General features: G+C 36.8%; 1 protein-coding gene across 1 annotated transcript; it reads right to left on the bottom strand.

Annotated features, from left to right (window-relative positions):
- Nucleotides 1–1,001: 1,001 nt before the first annotated feature.
- ETAA1 (ETAA1 activator of ATR kinase) lies at nt 1,002–14,923 on the bottom strand. The gene is given in 7 exon segments (XM_074341247.1): nt 1,002–1,939; nt 1,941–2,020; nt 6,773–8,811; nt 9,064–9,176; nt 12,885–12,961; nt 13,230–13,358; nt 14,541–14,923. Coding segments are annotated over 7 exon segments (2,730 nt in total). The 5' UTR covers nt 14,794–14,923; the 3' UTR covers nt 1,002–1,900.
- Between the last annotated feature and the right edge of the window lie 2,917 nt (nt 14,924–17,840).

The raw sequence follows: 17,840 nt of genomic DNA, 5'->3' as shown, positions 1-17,840 counted from the left end.
GTCACTTTAAGAACACTGTTAAGTGAACAGCATGACAGGCTACACCGAGAGCATGCCAACGTTATGAAAGAGATGCAAAACGAGAAGTTTCAGAAATACCACTAGGAGACATACACAACCAAGTAACATACAAGGTATTATAGAACTGAGGGTAAGTACCACAATGATGAGAGACAAGAAATCCAGTAAGGATGATCAGGGACAAGTGCCAAAGAAACTCAAACTTACTGAGTCGTAATGACTGGCCAGAACAGGCTAATGTCGCTCCAGAGGAATCAAGAGGAAGGCAGGGAAGAGCTTAAGCAGAAGCAGAGATACTCACAGACTAGTAAGAACGGTGAAGCCACTTTAGAAAAAGATGAAGATTCTCAGCTCTTCGTTTCCTTACATAAAAACTGTATTTATTCTCTATTCTTAGACAAATAAAAAACGTTACCTAGTGTATGTTACTCTACCGTATATATGAAAATATAACTTTCAGAACAATATGTCTCTTGTAGCAGTATCTTATTTTTTTAATGGGGGGAGGTACTCAGGCTTGTTTGTTTATTTATTTATTTAACGGAGGGACTGGGGATTGAACCCAGGACCTCACGTATGCTAAGCACCTACTCTGCCACTGAGCTATATACCCTCCCCTGTATCTTATAGCAGTAACTTCAACTGCACTTAATTATTTTGACATTCTAGCTCTAAGACACCTGAATAGTGGTGAACACCCTAATTTAGAGGCTCTTCACATCTGTAACTTCGGCCAGGTCTCCTAAAGCTGTTTGGGATGAATAAAGCATCCTTACTTGTCCTTATGTCCTCAGCTTAGACATTTTTACTTCTGGCTTAGCAAATTCCAAACAGGCAAAAAGAAAAGAGAGTAATAGAGAAGAACAAATTACTAAAGTCAGTAAATTAATCAACGAAAAATTACATAGTTTTAGGAAAACTGAAAAAAGATTCTCATTTTTTATATCCTGGAATGGTTCAAGAAATAATGCGATGATTACTGAACAGTCCTTAATGTGCTTTTATTTAAGTTTTATACTATAAAGTAATTAATGCTCCCACAGACATGGTATTTCATGTACTTTGAAGCAAATGGTACAGCAGCCTAGGAATCCACTGGAATGAAAGAAATCATTCCAATTGCAGCACAGCTTTAACTCGCCTCATGACTTTCAGAACAATGCTATTCATTTCTCACCTAGACAACAAAGAGGCTGGACCAGATGATAACGAGTTTCTGACAGTTCTAAACATGCATGATGCTATACTACTTACACAGCCAATCCAATCTTTTTTCTAAACTCAACTTCTTAAATCAGCATTTTTTCCTAAAAACGGAGGGAAGTTTCCAAAATGCATTACATTTTAGAATTTAAAATTCACATCTATTATGGACTAGGAATTGAAAATAATAATGTTCTTACAAATAAACTGAAGTCCTTTATTTCCTACCATGTTCCTAACAATATGGAAGTATTAGAATTCAGGAATGTATAAAAACCTTAAGGTACAGTTATTGAAAGTAAACCTGTAAAAAAAAAAATAGTCTAGTGTTAGGAAAAGACTTACTACAGTAAAAATTTAAGTAGATTATTTTTGATGGTCCTCCGCAGTCACGATATTTAAAAAATGAAACTACTTCCCTCTGTATATTTCTACTACAAAATTGTTAACTTTCCTGAATTTCCAAAACTTACACGCAATTACTTTCACATACATCTCCAAGGAAAGGTTTCAGTGGTCATTGCAAACACTGATTTATTAAATAAAGTAGAATTCCACGCTTTGTAACTCAGCATTAAATTTCTCACAGAGAAACCAAGAACAAATGCTTCCTATCATAGATAGCTATCGACTGTCCTTGTTGTCTCCCCACTAACGCTTCATTAAAGAAATCAGGTTAAGTGGGAGCTGCCTTTACAGTCGCCGCCTGTGCTTTTGGCCTTTCTTCGAAACAGTGCTTCTTGTCTTTTTCTCTGAATTTCTTCAGGAGAATACTTTCTATTTTTCTCTTCTTCCTCTAAAAATGAAACAAAATATAGATGTTAGTTTTACAGACTATAAAGTCATTCTAAGTGGGTTTTAATTTTTACTTATTACCCAGGTTTGCCACACTGGTTTGGTTATTAAATCAGACTAAACTACTAACTGTAAGATGCTAAGTACAGTTCAAGTACAAGGTTCTAGGCCAAAATGAAACCAAGCACTGATCAATCTGTACCTGTGTGACACACTCTTTCCACAGTGTGACAAAATTCATTTGATTAAAAGCAAATAATTCTTGTGAACAACAGCATCTAATTTCTATGTAATAAATGAATGCATTTTAAAAACAAATTGGGATTTTAAATGTTACATAAGTCGTAACAGAAAAGTAGTCAAAATATAATGAATTAGATAACAATACCCCAAATAGTGTATTTTTGGTGTAAGATAAGCTATGTTACTATAGACACCTACTTTTTTTCCTCTCTAGAGCGCCAAGATTTTTATTTCAGCCATTTAGGAAATATACCTTGGAGTAATAAAGTGAAATCTACCATGCCAATAGATATGTAACTCACCATCAGATATTATACTTTTACTTGGACACACTTTTTTATAAACATCAGAAAATTATTTCAAAAAGCAGGCTATCTGAATAAAATCTTCAATATGAATGTCTTTCAATACACAAAAATATGAAGCATTCTGATATATTCTTTTGCAACATACTTTATACTTCAGATAAGCATACTATAAAAAACAATGTGTTTTTAAATTAGACAAATGAAAATAAGAAAGTTCTATTTTAGTAACAATCAATTCTGTCTCTACCAAAATTCTGAGTTCTAATAAAATGAATTTAATTCCACAGTTAAGTCACTTTGAGCTAAAAGACTATCTATATCATGCCCCTAAGAATCAAACTTTAAAATTAGCAAATCTATTTTCTCATTTAAATAATGTTTTAAAATTAAGACCATCATACTAATACATATGTAAGTGACCTGGTATTGCTAAACTGTTTATACTGTAAAATCCACCTTTCAGAGAAGTAAGAGTCTGCAGTACTGTCAGCAGAGAAATATTATTTACACTGACACCTAGACAAAGGTTCACGATTTAGTTGTTATAAAACATTTTCCTTGTTACTAAGGCAGATATTTGCACAAAATGTACCATCTGTCTCCACTTCCCTCCTTGGTATAGTCAGAAATGGAGAAGACGTTCAGGGTAAGAGATATGTATCTCAAATAAACTCCCCAGATCAATCTGTTGCCTTTAATTTCCTAAACCAATTATCTCACAGACCGTAGCTATTTTTCCCCACAAAAAGATACTATGAAACTTTAAAATTAGTTTGATTATCTACTATTTTAGTCTCATAGCTGAGAAACACAAGAAACTCAGAATACACACACACACAGTTTACATTCAGTTGACCATACGTTTGGAAGGAAAACAGGTTAATAATCCATGGGGCAGAAAAGAACACAGATCCCTAAAACTGGCCTTACAACTGGCTTCATGATATTCTGGAAAATAATTTCAAACGATACAATAAACTCACACCATGAAAATTCTTGTGAACAAGATTTAGGGAGAGTCACTCATTTCTCCCATCAGCCCTTCCTTTAATTCAATCTGCAATAAAAATTCACAGCAAGGTCTCAAACTATTGCAAGGTACAAAGCAAGGGTGGCTCTTCTTAATCTTTACTGTAGAGCAGGGGGTCAGCACACTTTTTTTTTCTGTAAAAGGCCAGAAAGTAAGGCCAGAAAGTAACCTTTAAGGGTCACGTGATCTCTTGCTGCAACTGTTCAATTCTGTCATTGCAGCATGAAAACTGCCACGGACAGTGTGTAAACAAATAACGTAGCTATGTTCAAGGAAAACTTTATAGACAGTAAAATTTGAATTCCCATACAGTTTTCAAAAGTCATTAAGTATTATTCTTCTTTAATTTTTTTCAACCATTTAAAATGTGAAAATCATCTCAGCATGTTGGCTGTACAAAAACAGGCTATTCAGGCCCGATCTGCACAGGCCAGTTTGCCAAACCTTGTCTTAAAGCAATGAGGCAGTTAGATGGATTTTGTTTTAAAGAGATTCCCTGGTGAGCAGTGTGCTACACATAAGTAAAAGGAAATGGAAACTAGAGAAAACAGCAACAAGGTTAATATCAATTAGAATATTAGGTACCATCAGTAAACTTGGAGGAAAAATTGTAAAGTAAACTGAAAGGCAAATTATCCATCCATTAAAAAAATGCAGATAGGACAGTAGATAGGAGTTTTGGAAAAATCAAATATTCCAGAGAGATTTAGTCTTTAATGGAATTACAACTATAAAGTAACATGTTGGAAATATGCTTCAATAAGTCACATTTATCTAAATAGAAACTTAAATATTTAAAATTATTATAGATTGACAACAATTTTTAAAGTTTCAAAATATCTAGCCTGGGCTGTAATGTAGAGAAGGATTCATTGTCAGTGTTGATAATAATAAAAATTGATGTCATTTTGGGGGATGATTAAGTGCTATCAATCAAAATTTAAAACATTTTCTTACATTAGTTTTTCAGTAATTAATGGACACAATCACACAAGTATGTGTAAATTTATGTAGAAAACTATTCACTGGAGGACTATACTGTTTGTAATGCAAAAAACTGCAATGAAATTAAACTTCCATCAATAAACAATCAGTTAAATAAATTATGATACATCCATATAATGACAAACAATGTAGTCATTCAAAAGACTGAAGCAAATCTGTATGTACTAACAGGAAAAGATAATCATACCAAATGGAGGCAAAACCAAACTGCCAAATTATATAGTATAATTCTATCTATTTAAATAAATGTATAGGTAAACATACACACACACGTTTTCATATGTGCGGAAAATGCTACATGATGGGTTCCAAACTATTAACAGTGGCTTTCCCTGATGGATGGCTGTTGGAAAGGAGAAACAGAGGACTTAACTTTCTACTTCAAATTAATCTATACTGTTTTCTTTCTTTCTTTTTAAACAACTAACATGGTACTGTTTTTTTTTTAAGGGAGGGGTTACTTAAATGGAATAGTTGAAGTAACAGCGCCAACAAAAGCATTATCCAGAATCCAAAGATAAAACAACCCAATGTTAAAAGAAACTAAAAACTCTTACCATATTAGCATCGATCTACACAGTAGATAAGAATCCTAAGGCTAGCCCCAAGTGAGGGAGACTGATTTAAGAAAATCTATAATTACAAGCTAGCGCAGTAAATGCTGTAACAGAAATCAGCACTGGGTATTGGAGAAACTCAGAGACAACGAATCTAAACCATTCTGGGTGGTTAGAAATGCATTCGTTTTAAAGGATAAATGGAAAACAGCCAGGCCGACTTGGTGTTATGTACGTGGGGGTCACTATGTTTCTGGTGACGAGCCCCAGGCATTAAGAAGCACAAGGAGTTATGCCAGAAATACCCCTTTTAAAAAAATATTAAAGTGTCAGTGAATAACAGACTTTTCACATCATACTGCATGATGTTCAGTCAAGTATCTACCGAACATCTTCCAAATGGCAGATGCTACGTATGGTAGGCGTAGGAATTCACTGATGAGACAGACAGCTTAACTGCAAACTGTGATAGAAGAAGTGAAGGAAATAAGAAAGATGACTGAAAATAACAAAGAAAGCACTGATCTATAGACTGTGCAAGGAAGTCCTCTGTGAGACAGTAACACTTAAACTGAGACCTAAGGGTAAAAACACACCCACCAGAGGAGGGGAGGGGGTCAAAGGCTAGGAGGCAGTTTTGGCGGGGAATAGCAGTCAAAGCTTCTGAACTAGGAAAGAACCAATTTTGTTTGAGGAACTGAAATACAGCTGGTGTAAGGGAAAAAGAAGACAGGTAGATTAAGGAGAGAGAATTCAGAGCCTTGGAGATCAGCGTAAAGTTTGGATTTTATTTGAAATATGAAGAGCAGTGACTGAAGGCTGTCTTAAGGCAGAGGAATGCCATATATGCCTACTTGTTTGTTTGCTTGTTTTTAAATCTTGTTTTAAAGGATCATTCTGCTGTTTGGAGCCTAGAATTTAAGAGGGGGCAGGTCAAAGAACTGCAGAGGCCTAGTCAAGAAATGTCGACATGGGTAAGGCTGGGACAGGAGAGGGTGAGAAAAATGGACAGTTCTGAGACACATTTTTTGAGGTAGAAACAACGGAATTTGTTGACAGAAAGAATTGAGGAAAAGAGGAATTGCGGAGAAATCAAAAGATGACAGGATGTACTGTTCAGTAAATAACAATTCTAACCATCATTAACAGTTTTATATCAGACAGGATACTAGCAAAGGTGTTTAATCAGAATGCTCTAAACCTTCAAATGATCACCTCAGTGTTCTGCTAAACATAGGAGTAAGGAATAAGATTATTCAAATCTTAAAACAATGAGGTATTTAATAAACACACAGAATCTCATACAGTAATACATATATCTAAAAGTAAAATTTTCTAGTAAATAAACAAGGAAACATTCAACACATATTTACTGAATGCCTACCATATGCTAATCACTGTATTAAATGTTGGCAAAGAATTCAACGCAGTCTATTGAAAACATAAATCGCCCAGTGTTTGTATATTCCAGCATCAGCATTAAGAATCACTATAAGACTTCTAGTTAAGTAACGCGAAAACAGTTTTTAACTTAATATGTTACGCAAATTCAATATATAAGAAGTAACTAGTTTGGCTACTTTTCAAGGGAAACTGTATTTCATACATACCTTTTGAAGGTTGTTCCAAAGACTCAGAGGATTTCACCAAAGACTGCTGTTGAACAGCCTTCCCACGTAATGGGTTGACAGTTTTATTTTTCTCCAAACCCTGTGTAATTCTGGTATCAGAAACACTTCCTGTTATACATTCGTTATTAAACTGGGAAAGAATTGGAGAATTTTTCATCTTCGTAAATGTGTACTTAGAAAATCTAGCTGCCCTGTTAAGGTCAAACCAAGCCTCTTCACTAGCCATGGCCTTGTGGGACAGATGTGCACCACTCAGCTTCTTCCTATAAGAACCAATTTCTGTATTCATATGATCTGAACTCACATTCGAACTTGAACTTCCTGAGAGAACTGATTTGGAACTATTCACTTGTACTGGAACATCATTGTTATTCCAAGAGAGACACCGATTATTGACCTGACAATCTGAGTTCTTAGAGTAGAGAGTCAAATTTGTCGTAGCACCTAAAAAGCCTGGAGAATTTCCACAAACCTCCTTTTTCTCTGTCTTCATCGATTTACTTATTTGTGAGCTATTTGTCAATGAAGATGAAAGCGCTGAAATGTTGTTCAGATTCGAAGGCTTTGATTGCAGCAAATGAGTCCCTTGTTTAGGTGTAGTAAACACGTTTTTGGCTCCATGTTTAGAACCATTATTGATCTCAAGCACACTTCCTGATGTCTTGCTGTCCACTTTCGTGTCTTGTTGCTGAGTTAGTCTTTCAACATCATCACATGCTTGGTACAGTAAATCGTCATCTACATCATCTGCCTCCCAGGTATTCTCTAATTGATGACATGCTTTAACAATTTCGTTGGCAAATGATGGATCATTCCAATCATCAAAGAAAGAACCTAACTTGGATGCATTAGTCTGATTTGCGTTACAAACACTGGTCTTATTGCCCCAAGCTGCAGGGCCTAAAGGCTCTACATTTGTAGGTGCTGTAAAAGACTGTTTAAAAATGGACTTATCTTTTTGTTCACTAGAATGTCTTGTATTCAAAGTAGACTTTTTTCCAGAAGTATTTACATTAGAAGTAAACTTACTATGAGTATCTTCCTTTACTTTTGTCAGATTAGATGCAACTGCATAGTCTTGAATTTTGTCCTGAACACTTGTATTAAAAGATTTCTGAAATTTCTTTTGATTTCCAGCGGATAATTTGTCTGATTTATCATTTGACTTTGGCGAAAGTCTGTACTTTGCAGCACCCGTTAATTCACTGCTAGGTGCCTCCGAAGGGAGATCATGTAAAAATTTTGAATCTTTTAACCTGGTATCTAGACTTGTATTCATTCCTGACTTACTTTCATCATTTTTACTATTAAAGGTACACATTTCCTTTTGATCAGTAATCTGGGCTGTTGGAGGAGCAGAGAAATGCTCAGACATTTTGACATTTTGCATAACAAAAGGTTCATTATTTAGTAAGTTTTCCCAGTCATCCTCAAAATCAGTGGCAGTAACTGCATCAATGTGCTTATTGAAAGCTCCTGGTTCCTTCGTATAGGAAGTCACATATGATTTTGTCATTCCAGGAGCATCTACCTGATAAGAAAGCGATCCTGGCAGTTTTTCAGTGACCAGAGTTTCATTGGTAATGATTTTCTCCTCTTTCAAAGCACTTTTCTTTCCAAATGTAGCATTACCGGTGTTTGAAAAAGCATCTGACAGCTCTTGGCTTAACTGTCCACTACATTTCTGAGTAGAACCATCAAAAATGGCAATAAAGGCTGCTTCAGCATTTTGGTCAAATGGCTTCTGACTGCTCTTTTGCCCATTTACCACAGTTATCTTGGTGTTTTCTTTCACTGGCTTCTTTAACACAGCATTATCTATTCCAGGAACAATATCATGTAGTAACTGCGTTTGTACATTATCTCTGTAATTATCTAAAGTCTCTGCTTCTGAAATCGTCTGGATAAGATCATGATCTCTCCTGTTTTGGTCCTGAATCACATCTAGCTCTTCCATATTTTTATCAAATTGTTTAGCCAATTTCATAAGTTCCTCCTCCTGATTTTGAGTTTTTAACCTATTAAACAAATATTTAAAAAATTATAAGTTCTAAAAGTCATAAATATTCAATTATTATTTAACATATTTCAATGTTAAAATTCAAAAATGTTAACACTTACATTACAATTATTTTAAGTCCAAAAGTTTATATGTCAAAACTAAGGAAAATAATTTATAACCACTTTAACATATTCACAAAACCAAAACAGAATATTTTTAAAAACATTTACTTCACCGAATTCAGAAAAACCTAAAAGTTTGCACTTACTTTGTACCGCTGAGTTTTGCCCTTGATTTTCCTTTTGCTACACTAGGAGTACATGGAATAGCAGTTTCACCAATCCACACGTCCAGCATGGAGTCTGTCATCGGTTTCTCATCCTTTGGCAAAAGGGAAAAAAAAGAGGTGTAAAAAGTACCAAAACCCCCCTAAACCCTCAAAACAAATAACAAACCAAAAAACCCACCTTAGTTATGTTGAATTATTTTCCCAAGCAATTAACTACAAAAACATGAGAAGTTGGAGGACGGCAATAACAAGTTGCAAGAAGTGATCTATTTACGTTTTAGCAAACGAAAACATTCAGAATCGAGAACTCCTTATTTTCAGGATTATTTAATAGTAAAAGCACATGTTTTTATCAAAAGAAAATGGATCAACTTATTTCAGCAGTCATCAGATATTTTTAAAAATAAACATCAGTGTCAGAAATAAACTGTAGCAGGAATTATTAGAGTTAAGAATAAAACGAGATACACATGGAATTCTTTATCACTTGATTCTCCAAATTTCTCTATCCCCATTATAATGTTTATCTAAAGCTGCACAATCCATGTTGACCTGAATTGACAACACTTTGACAGAATTAAGAAAACTTAGAAATAAGTTGGGACTGAGTTAGAGAGAAGTGCAAGGTTAGAACTGATGCTACAAATGAAGAAGGGAGAAGAACAAAAATAAGCAGAGAAAGCAGAGAAAAGTTTAACCAGTATAAAGGCTAGGAAAAAGCCATCTGCTATACCTTTCAGTCACTTGATCACGCATAAAATTAGAGAATGAGTTTACATATTAGTCACAAACCAAATCAACAAATAGGTTGACCATTTTCTACTCTATTTTTATAGTACCTAGAATGAACGTAAACAACTATCACAAATTAAAAATAACCTTATCACTAGATATAGGTTACTTGAAGACAAGGACTATCCCCCTAGCATCCAGCAAAATGCTGAGCATAAAGATGTCAGTTTATGTTTATTCACTGGAGAGTTAGGTGAAAAGATCCCTGCAGCTTGGTACATTAAAATCCTCTATCAACAAGCAGTTTTCTTGTATGTCCAGTTGAACCTAGTAGATTTTAGCTTTGTAAAATATTCAAGAAAAGCAAGTTTCAATTTTAGACTCAATACATATTTTCCCTTTTGTTTCAACAATCTTGAATTTAGGGAAAATAACATTCTTAACTAATTAATTATGGATTTTTTCTCCATTTACCAAGTAATTTTAAATTCATTCCATTTTTAGAGAATGAAAGTATGATAGCTTTATATATCCGATGAAATACATATACATGGGTCCTTTGTATGGTTTTTTTAATTGAAATATAGTCAGTTTACAATGTTGTGTCAATTTCTGCTGTACAGCACGATGCTTCTGTCATACATGAATATACATATATTCATTTTCATATTCTTTTTCACCATAAACTACTATAGGATATTAAATATAGTTCCCTGTGCTATACAGTAGAAACTTGTTTATCTATTTTATATGTACCAGTTAGTATCTGCAAATCTCAGACTCCCAATTTATCCCTTCCCACTCTCTTCCCCACTGGCAACCATAAATTTGTTTACTATGTCTGTGAACTTATTTATAAATAAGTTCATTTGTTTTTTTTTTCAGACTCCACATACGTGTGATATCATATGGTATTTTTCTTTCTCTTCTGACTTACTTCACTTAGAATGACATTCTCCAGGGCCATCCACATTGCTGCAAATGGCATTATTTTATTATTTTTTAATGGCTGAGTAGTAGTCTATTGTATAAATATACCAACTTCTTCATTCAGTCATCTGTCAATGGATTTTAGGTTGTTTCCATGTCTTGGCTACTGTAAATAGTGCTGCTATGAACATTAGGGTGCAGGTGTCTTTTTGAATTAAGGTTCCCTCTGGAAATATAATGAGGAATGGGATTGCTGGATCATATGGTAAGTCTATTTTTAGTCTCTGAGGAATCTCCATACTGTTTTCCACAGTGGCTGCACCCAACTGCTTTCCCACCTTTTTATAAAAAAATTTTGTAAAAAATTTCCTCATTAATAATTACATAAAACAATCCAGGTGCTGTATAAGGTACCTAAACGTATTACTTCATTTAATCTTAGCATATACTGTGTAGAAGTGCATAAAAATGATGGAAAAATATATACCATCTTCAAACATTCTATAAAAAGTGTCCCTGAAAAATGTAAAATGACTGTCCGATTAAAATAAAAATGCATATTAAAAAAAGTCATCTCTGGAAATATTAAGATGACTTAATTATTTGAGGAGGATGATTCAACCAAAAAAAAAAACCAACATGAATATGTCATTCTGAGAACATGACAGCTCTTAAAGAAACTTGGTCCTACCAAAGATTTATATGCTTTAAAAGCACTCGGTTGAAAAGGGTAACATTTAAAAGCAACTAATTTCACTGTATTTTTTTCTTATACACAAGTTACCACTTGCACACTGCTGCCATTTCTTTATGTGAGCTATTACTTCCAGCCCACTTAGGTAAAGAGTCCAATAATTTACTTGGCTATCTTTTTATCACTACTCAGGCTAGCCAGTCCAAACACATTTTATTACGCTTCTTTCATGTGAAACCTACAATCAATGAAGCTCTATTGTTAACTTATGAAGTAAGTAGTATGCGGCATAAATGCTATTTAACTAATGGACCGTACGTAAAATGCATTTCTGTGACGTGCCAAACACGGAATGGAGAGCTAGCAGCAACAGAATCGCTTTGACTGTGCTAGCTGTAATTCTGGATATTTCATAGCCACTAAGAAAAACTTCATTTCCTGTCTCTCCCACCTGGACGATGGTGATTCCCTGCAACCACAGTTAGGGCCAGTGCCACCTGTCCTTTACGGTCAACATACAGTCACTGTCCAAGGGCGTGTCAAAGAAATCACCACACTTCCTAAGGAGAAGACACTAAGAGAAAACTGATGTTTTCTGGATTTAAATGTTGCTAAGTAAGAAAAAGAGAGAGGAAAGTAAAGAGGTTCAAAACAGAGGTTGACCTAAGCTTATATTTCGCTTTCATTCAAGCATGACAAGAGTTGAAATGAAGAAGCTTCTGAAGATGGCTCTGTTACAGTGAACACTTTATCAAAATTAGCTTTAATATAACCTAACATTTGTAGTGCTCTACAGTTTACAAAGAATTTCTATCTAATTGAATCCTCACAGTAACTCAAGAAAGAGAACAAAACAAGTAATAATTCTATTTTATGGTTGAATGAACTAAAGTTCTGAAAGCTTAAATCACTTGCTTAGGTTCATTCAGTACAGGAGGCAGACTGAGAACTAACTCCTAATCTAATGTTTTGCCCACTTTTGTAAGTGTTTCTTGATGATCTTACAAGACAACAAGTACTAAGAAAAGCAGTTTCAATGGGGAAAAGGTGTGCTATACACAGGAAAAAAAAACACCAATCACAAAAAACTTATAAGTTAAAATTTTTGTTGTCTGATTCTATTATTTTAGTAACTTGAAAAATGATACCATATACTGTCAAACAACATTGAAAACAAAATATAGCTCTAATTAAAAATCATCACTAAAAAAATGAAAATAAAATATATGCTTAGGAGAAAATATATTAACAATTTTACAATATGTTGCTTTTTCTAAAACATGCATTTCAGTAGTAGAAAAAGTAAAAGTAATCTCTGCTGCTATATGTTTGCAAAAGAGAACCGAATAAGACAAAACATTTTTCAGACACACAAACTATAAAAAAAACTTAGTGGCCTATTTTTCACTCTTTTAAAATAAACTATAAAACTGATGATACTTACCTGAGGTGCAATCCGATTAACAATATGTGAGATTTCATCACTGTCTGTGGTATAAATCTTCTTTTTTCTTCCTTTACCTAAAGGAACAAAGACATTTTTATAAATTATAAACAATCTTTTTTAAAAGAGAGCGGTCATTTCTAAGAAAACAATTATAATGAGCACAGCTTACATCACTACTCCCTCTGACATCACATGCAATAACAGCAACGTGATCATGTAAGATTCTCAAAAAATACCTGCTATAGAAAAGTTCCTGATTTTGTTACCCGACTGAAATTCTACAGTTAAATCCTGTTCATTAATCAAGTATTCACCCAGATAAAAATGTTACTGACAAATTACCTAGCTGTTTTGTCATCGGAGAATTCTGATCCCAAAAGATATCATTCTGTCCATCTGGATCATTAGGAGAACTGAAGGTAGATGATGATAAATCCATCCGCAGCACTCTCTTTGGTGTTTCATACTTTTCTACATAAAGTAAGATTAAAGGAACAATTTTTGCAATTTAAAGCATTACTTTACTTCATAATACCTAAATGCTAAATAATAACTTAGATTACTATTTATAGTCCAATTATAAAATTTTCCCCCAGAGATGACTGTATTACTTTAACGAGAACTGAAATGTTAGTTTTACATAAAAATCCCTGTCATATTTTACATATTTGACATGGTAAATAGCAAGTATTTTAGACAATCTAGTGGCTCTATAAATGTACAACACGGTATAACCTAGCCACTCCATTCCTTACCACTGGAACATGGAGGCTTTGGGAATCACCTGTAATTTACAGATAATTCCAAAAATCAAAAGCACTCGGACAAAAACCTCAGTAAAATCTGTTTAGCCCCCTTTCCCCAACTCTAGCCAACTTACACTAATTAACTTCAAAAACCTTTAATGAGCTGTTTCTTGGTAAATTTTGTGTAGTATCGCTGTTTTTGTTTATTCTGCAATTGCTTTGTCCAAGTAAACTAAAAATAAGTTAACAAAAGCTGTAGATCAAAAATACGCTCTAGAAAAAGAGCTTTTACAGGAGTTTTAGTCCCTGACAGGATGAGAAATCTCTAAAATACTCTGGAACACCAAATATTGATCAGAATGAAATATTCAAGGGCCCTTGGTTTCCTACTTTGAGGGACAGTATACAACGGAGCTTTCGATTTATGCCCAACGAGGTGAGACACCACCACGACTTTGAGGCTACAGATGAGCTACAGCTTTCATATTGCCCCTTTACTAAATCTGGTCAGGACAAAAAGTTTAAGGGGGAGTTAACTTCCCCTGGAAATCAGCTAAAAGCAACAGGTATTGTTTTTCCTCGCTCTGCTATTGCTGAAGCCCGGAGCAGCAGCCTAGAAATCTGTCCCCTCCCTCCAACAGGTAAACCCCACCACCTACTCCTGTGGCAGGGGCGACAAGTGGGTGGTCCTAACGGGGCAGTGCTCAGACTCGAGGAAGCAAGCGGTGGGGGAGTGGTGTCGGGTTAATTTTGGACTCACGAGGAGAAACCCAGAGAAAGGGCACACACTTCAGACTCCACCCCCACCCCACCCCACCCCCACCCGCACCTGGGGTTTTCCTGCTAGAAGCTGGGCAGCGAGTCTGCGGCGCCGAGGCCTCGGGGGGCCGCGCCGCCCACGTCTCACCCTCGGGGTTACTTTTACTGCACGAAGTGGCTGCTGGAGGCTGCTCTTGCTGCGGCTGGGGCCGGGGAGGCCTGTCTCCGGCCCCGCGGAGCCCCGAGGCGCCGGCCGACCTCAGCCGCCTCTTCCCCTGCTCGGCCACCGAGCCGCATTCCTCAGCCGCCGCCGCCGCCGCCGCCGCCGCCGGCGCCGCCGCCGCTTTGCGCGGCGTGTTCTTCAGGCTAGGGCTGTCCCCATGTTTCCTTCGCCGACTCATTGTCTAGGACCCCCTCCACCAGCCGCTTCTCCTTTCACATTTTGCAGCGGGAGGCGTCGGGCAATGGAACTACAAGCGGGACGCCGCGCTACCACCCGCCGCCATTTTGGCCGATGGGATGCTCGTAGGAGGGGGGCGCTGATTGGCTGCATCCTGGGCGAGGGGCGGGACGGCCAGGATGCCGGCGGCGCGCTTCCGGAGCCCGCGTCCCAGCCGGCTGCGGTCGGCTCACACTTAACCCTGGATGGGAGTGATTGTGAGGCGGGGAGGTGTGGCCGCCGCGACTGAGAGAGGCTGGGGGGCGGGAAGAGTCTCGCCTTCTCGACTTCACTGGCATCTTTTGACTGAATTTAAAACTAGAATTACACGTTAATGACATTCAGAATCTTGTGGGGTTTGGTCTTTTCAAGAAGAGGTAATAAAAGGTATAGATTAGGAAGGAAGACAAAACTTCTCTCATAGGAGATATGCGCATAGAAAAATTTTAAAAAGCGTAGGAAAAGTTAATTCATAAATTAGCAGTTGCTGGTACAACAGAGTCAATATTCGAAGACCAATCGTGTTTCAGTAGGTGAGTAACAAACAACATTGACGTTTTAAAGAAATACGGTTCGTGATAGCATACAAGGTAGCAGTTGAGTAAGGATAAATCGCAACACCTCTGCAGAGGGAATTACGAAATTTTTTTTAAAAGAAATTGAAGACCTAAATAAATGAGGATTATACTATGTTCATAGGTTGCACGATTCAAGATTGTTACCATGTCTGTTCTTCCCAAATTGATCTATAGATTCAATGCGAATCCATTCACAATTGCAGTAGGGGTGTGTGTGTGTGTGTAAAATATGACAAGTTTATTTAAAAATGAACATGAAATGCAAAGGGCTAAATATATCCAAGAAACTCTTGAAGATCTAGTGAAGAACAATGAAATTGGTTGTCTACCGAGTAGTAAAGAGAGTGTGGCCATAGTGAAAAGATAAACAGATGAAAGAAGCAGAATAAATAGCTCAGAAACGGACATCTACATAAATGTACCGTTGATTTAAGACAAAGATGACCCTCCTGAGCAGTGGGAAAATGACTGGTAATAAATAGTGCTTAGTCAATTTGATATACACATGGATAAAGAAACTCTCTCTACCTCAAATTGTACCCTGAAATCAAGTACAAATGGACTGTATACTGAATTGTGAAAGATAAAGTGCATTCTATGAGATAATATAAATTGTCTTCATTACAGAGAATGAAAAGTAAGTTGAACAGAAAGGTCAGTAACTATAAAGAAAATAATTACAAATTTGACTACATTAAATTGATAACTTGAGAACTTCTGTTTAAGGACAACATTAAAGAAAATGAAAGTCAAGGCACAGATTGGGGGAAGATTTTTACAATACGCAAAATTAAGGGCCCCATATATAAAATGTATGAAGAACGGATATCACTAAGAAAATGACCACCATTAAGAAAAACAGGTCAGATGCTTTACAGGTTCTCCAAAAGAAAATCAAAAGGATCAATGAATTTGCATGAAGGTGCTCAACTTCATTTGTAATGAGGAAAATGAAAATTAAAATCACAATATCACACTCCTCTTACACCCATCACAACGGCTAAAATTAAAAAGATTGGCAATAGGGGTATCAAGGAAGTAAAAGAGAGTTGAGACCACAGCCACAGCCAACACCTGGACTGCAGCCTGTGAGAGACCCAGAGCCAGAGGCCCCAGCAGTGGGAACGCTGACATTAGGCTGGTGAGGGTATAACTTGGTACAACTGTTAGCCGATGGAGAGACCCCTAAGTTAGGAAGCCAGCCAAAGTGTGGGTCCTTGCTGCTGGCTGTGAAAGAATTCGCACAGAGGCAGAGGGACAAAGTGAACAGACCCTTTATTGCTGAGAAGGGGAAGTGGAAGAAAGGGCTTGAGCTGGGAGAAGGGAAGAGAAGCATTCGAGGGAGGAAGAGGAACTTGAATGGGTTGCTGTCAGCCAGAGGCCTGGGAGAGACATCTGGGGAAGCTTTGGTCATCATGTCCTCCTTCCAGGTGTGATGGAGCCAGTCAGTCCTTGTTCGAGCTTTTCAGTCCTTATATGGCCTTTTCTGGTTGTTGTCATGGCAATTGTGAACTGTCCTGGCACTGGTGGATGTGTCACTTAACATGCTTATGTTTTATAATGAGGCTCAAGGTCCACTGGAAGTCAAATCCTCCATCATCTTGGCCCCTGAGGGTTCTAACCAGTTCTTGTTTCTTCTCTGCAGCTGCCTCCTGAGACTTACATAAAAGTAATTGGTTTCTAGCCGAGGGAAGGGCAGGGGTATGATCCTGGGGGCAACAGCCTTGGTAACAGAAAGAAAGTTACTTTTAACCAAAATATCTACAATCCAGTGGACCCAGCATCCCACCCAAAAAACCATCTCCAAAGATTCTGTTCAGCCATGAACATCTTATAGGAAAATGAAGGAATAATCTCGGTTAATCATTGAGATAGCTGGTGAGAGTCCTTGCCATCCCCCCATGCCTGCAGGCTGGTCCTAATCACCTGCTTGAGCCTGCTCTTCTCTGACTCAGAGAGGCCTGGAGACTTCAGCTTATCTATAAACAAGAGGCCCGGGGTGAGGGAGGCCCACAGGGGTCCTGCTCCCTTTCATAACAATTTGGAAAACGGATTTTGATCTAGCAATCCACCTAGGACTATAACCAATGGAAATGCATGGACTTGTGCATCAAGATACACTTTATAAAAATACATTTAGCAGTTAAATTCAAAATTACTCCAAACTGGAAGCAGACCAGATATCCTTCAACAGTAGAGTGGGTAAATATATTGAGCTATATTTGGTCAACAAAATGCTACGTAGTAATGAAAATGAAAAACCACAGCTCCTTGCAACAACTAGGAAAAAATCTCATAAATGTAAACTTGGGTAAGAGAAGCCAGGTTCCCCAACCCTCCCTCCGTAAGAACACTATATAATTCCATTTACATAAATTCCAATTTATGTAAACTGTATTGTATAGGGATGTAAGCTTAAGTGATAAAAGTT

The sequence above is a fragment of the Camelus bactrianus genome, chromosome 15 (genome assembly GCF_048773025.1).
Source record: "Camelus bactrianus isolate YW-2024 breed Bactrian camel chromosome 15, ASM4877302v1, whole genome shotgun sequence".
Taxonomy (NCBI): Eukaryota; Metazoa; Chordata; class Mammalia; order Artiodactyla; family Camelidae; genus Camelus; species Camelus bactrianus.
The sequence above is the reverse complement of the archived record's forward strand: the minus strand, read 5'-3'. Positions and strand labels throughout refer to the sequence as shown.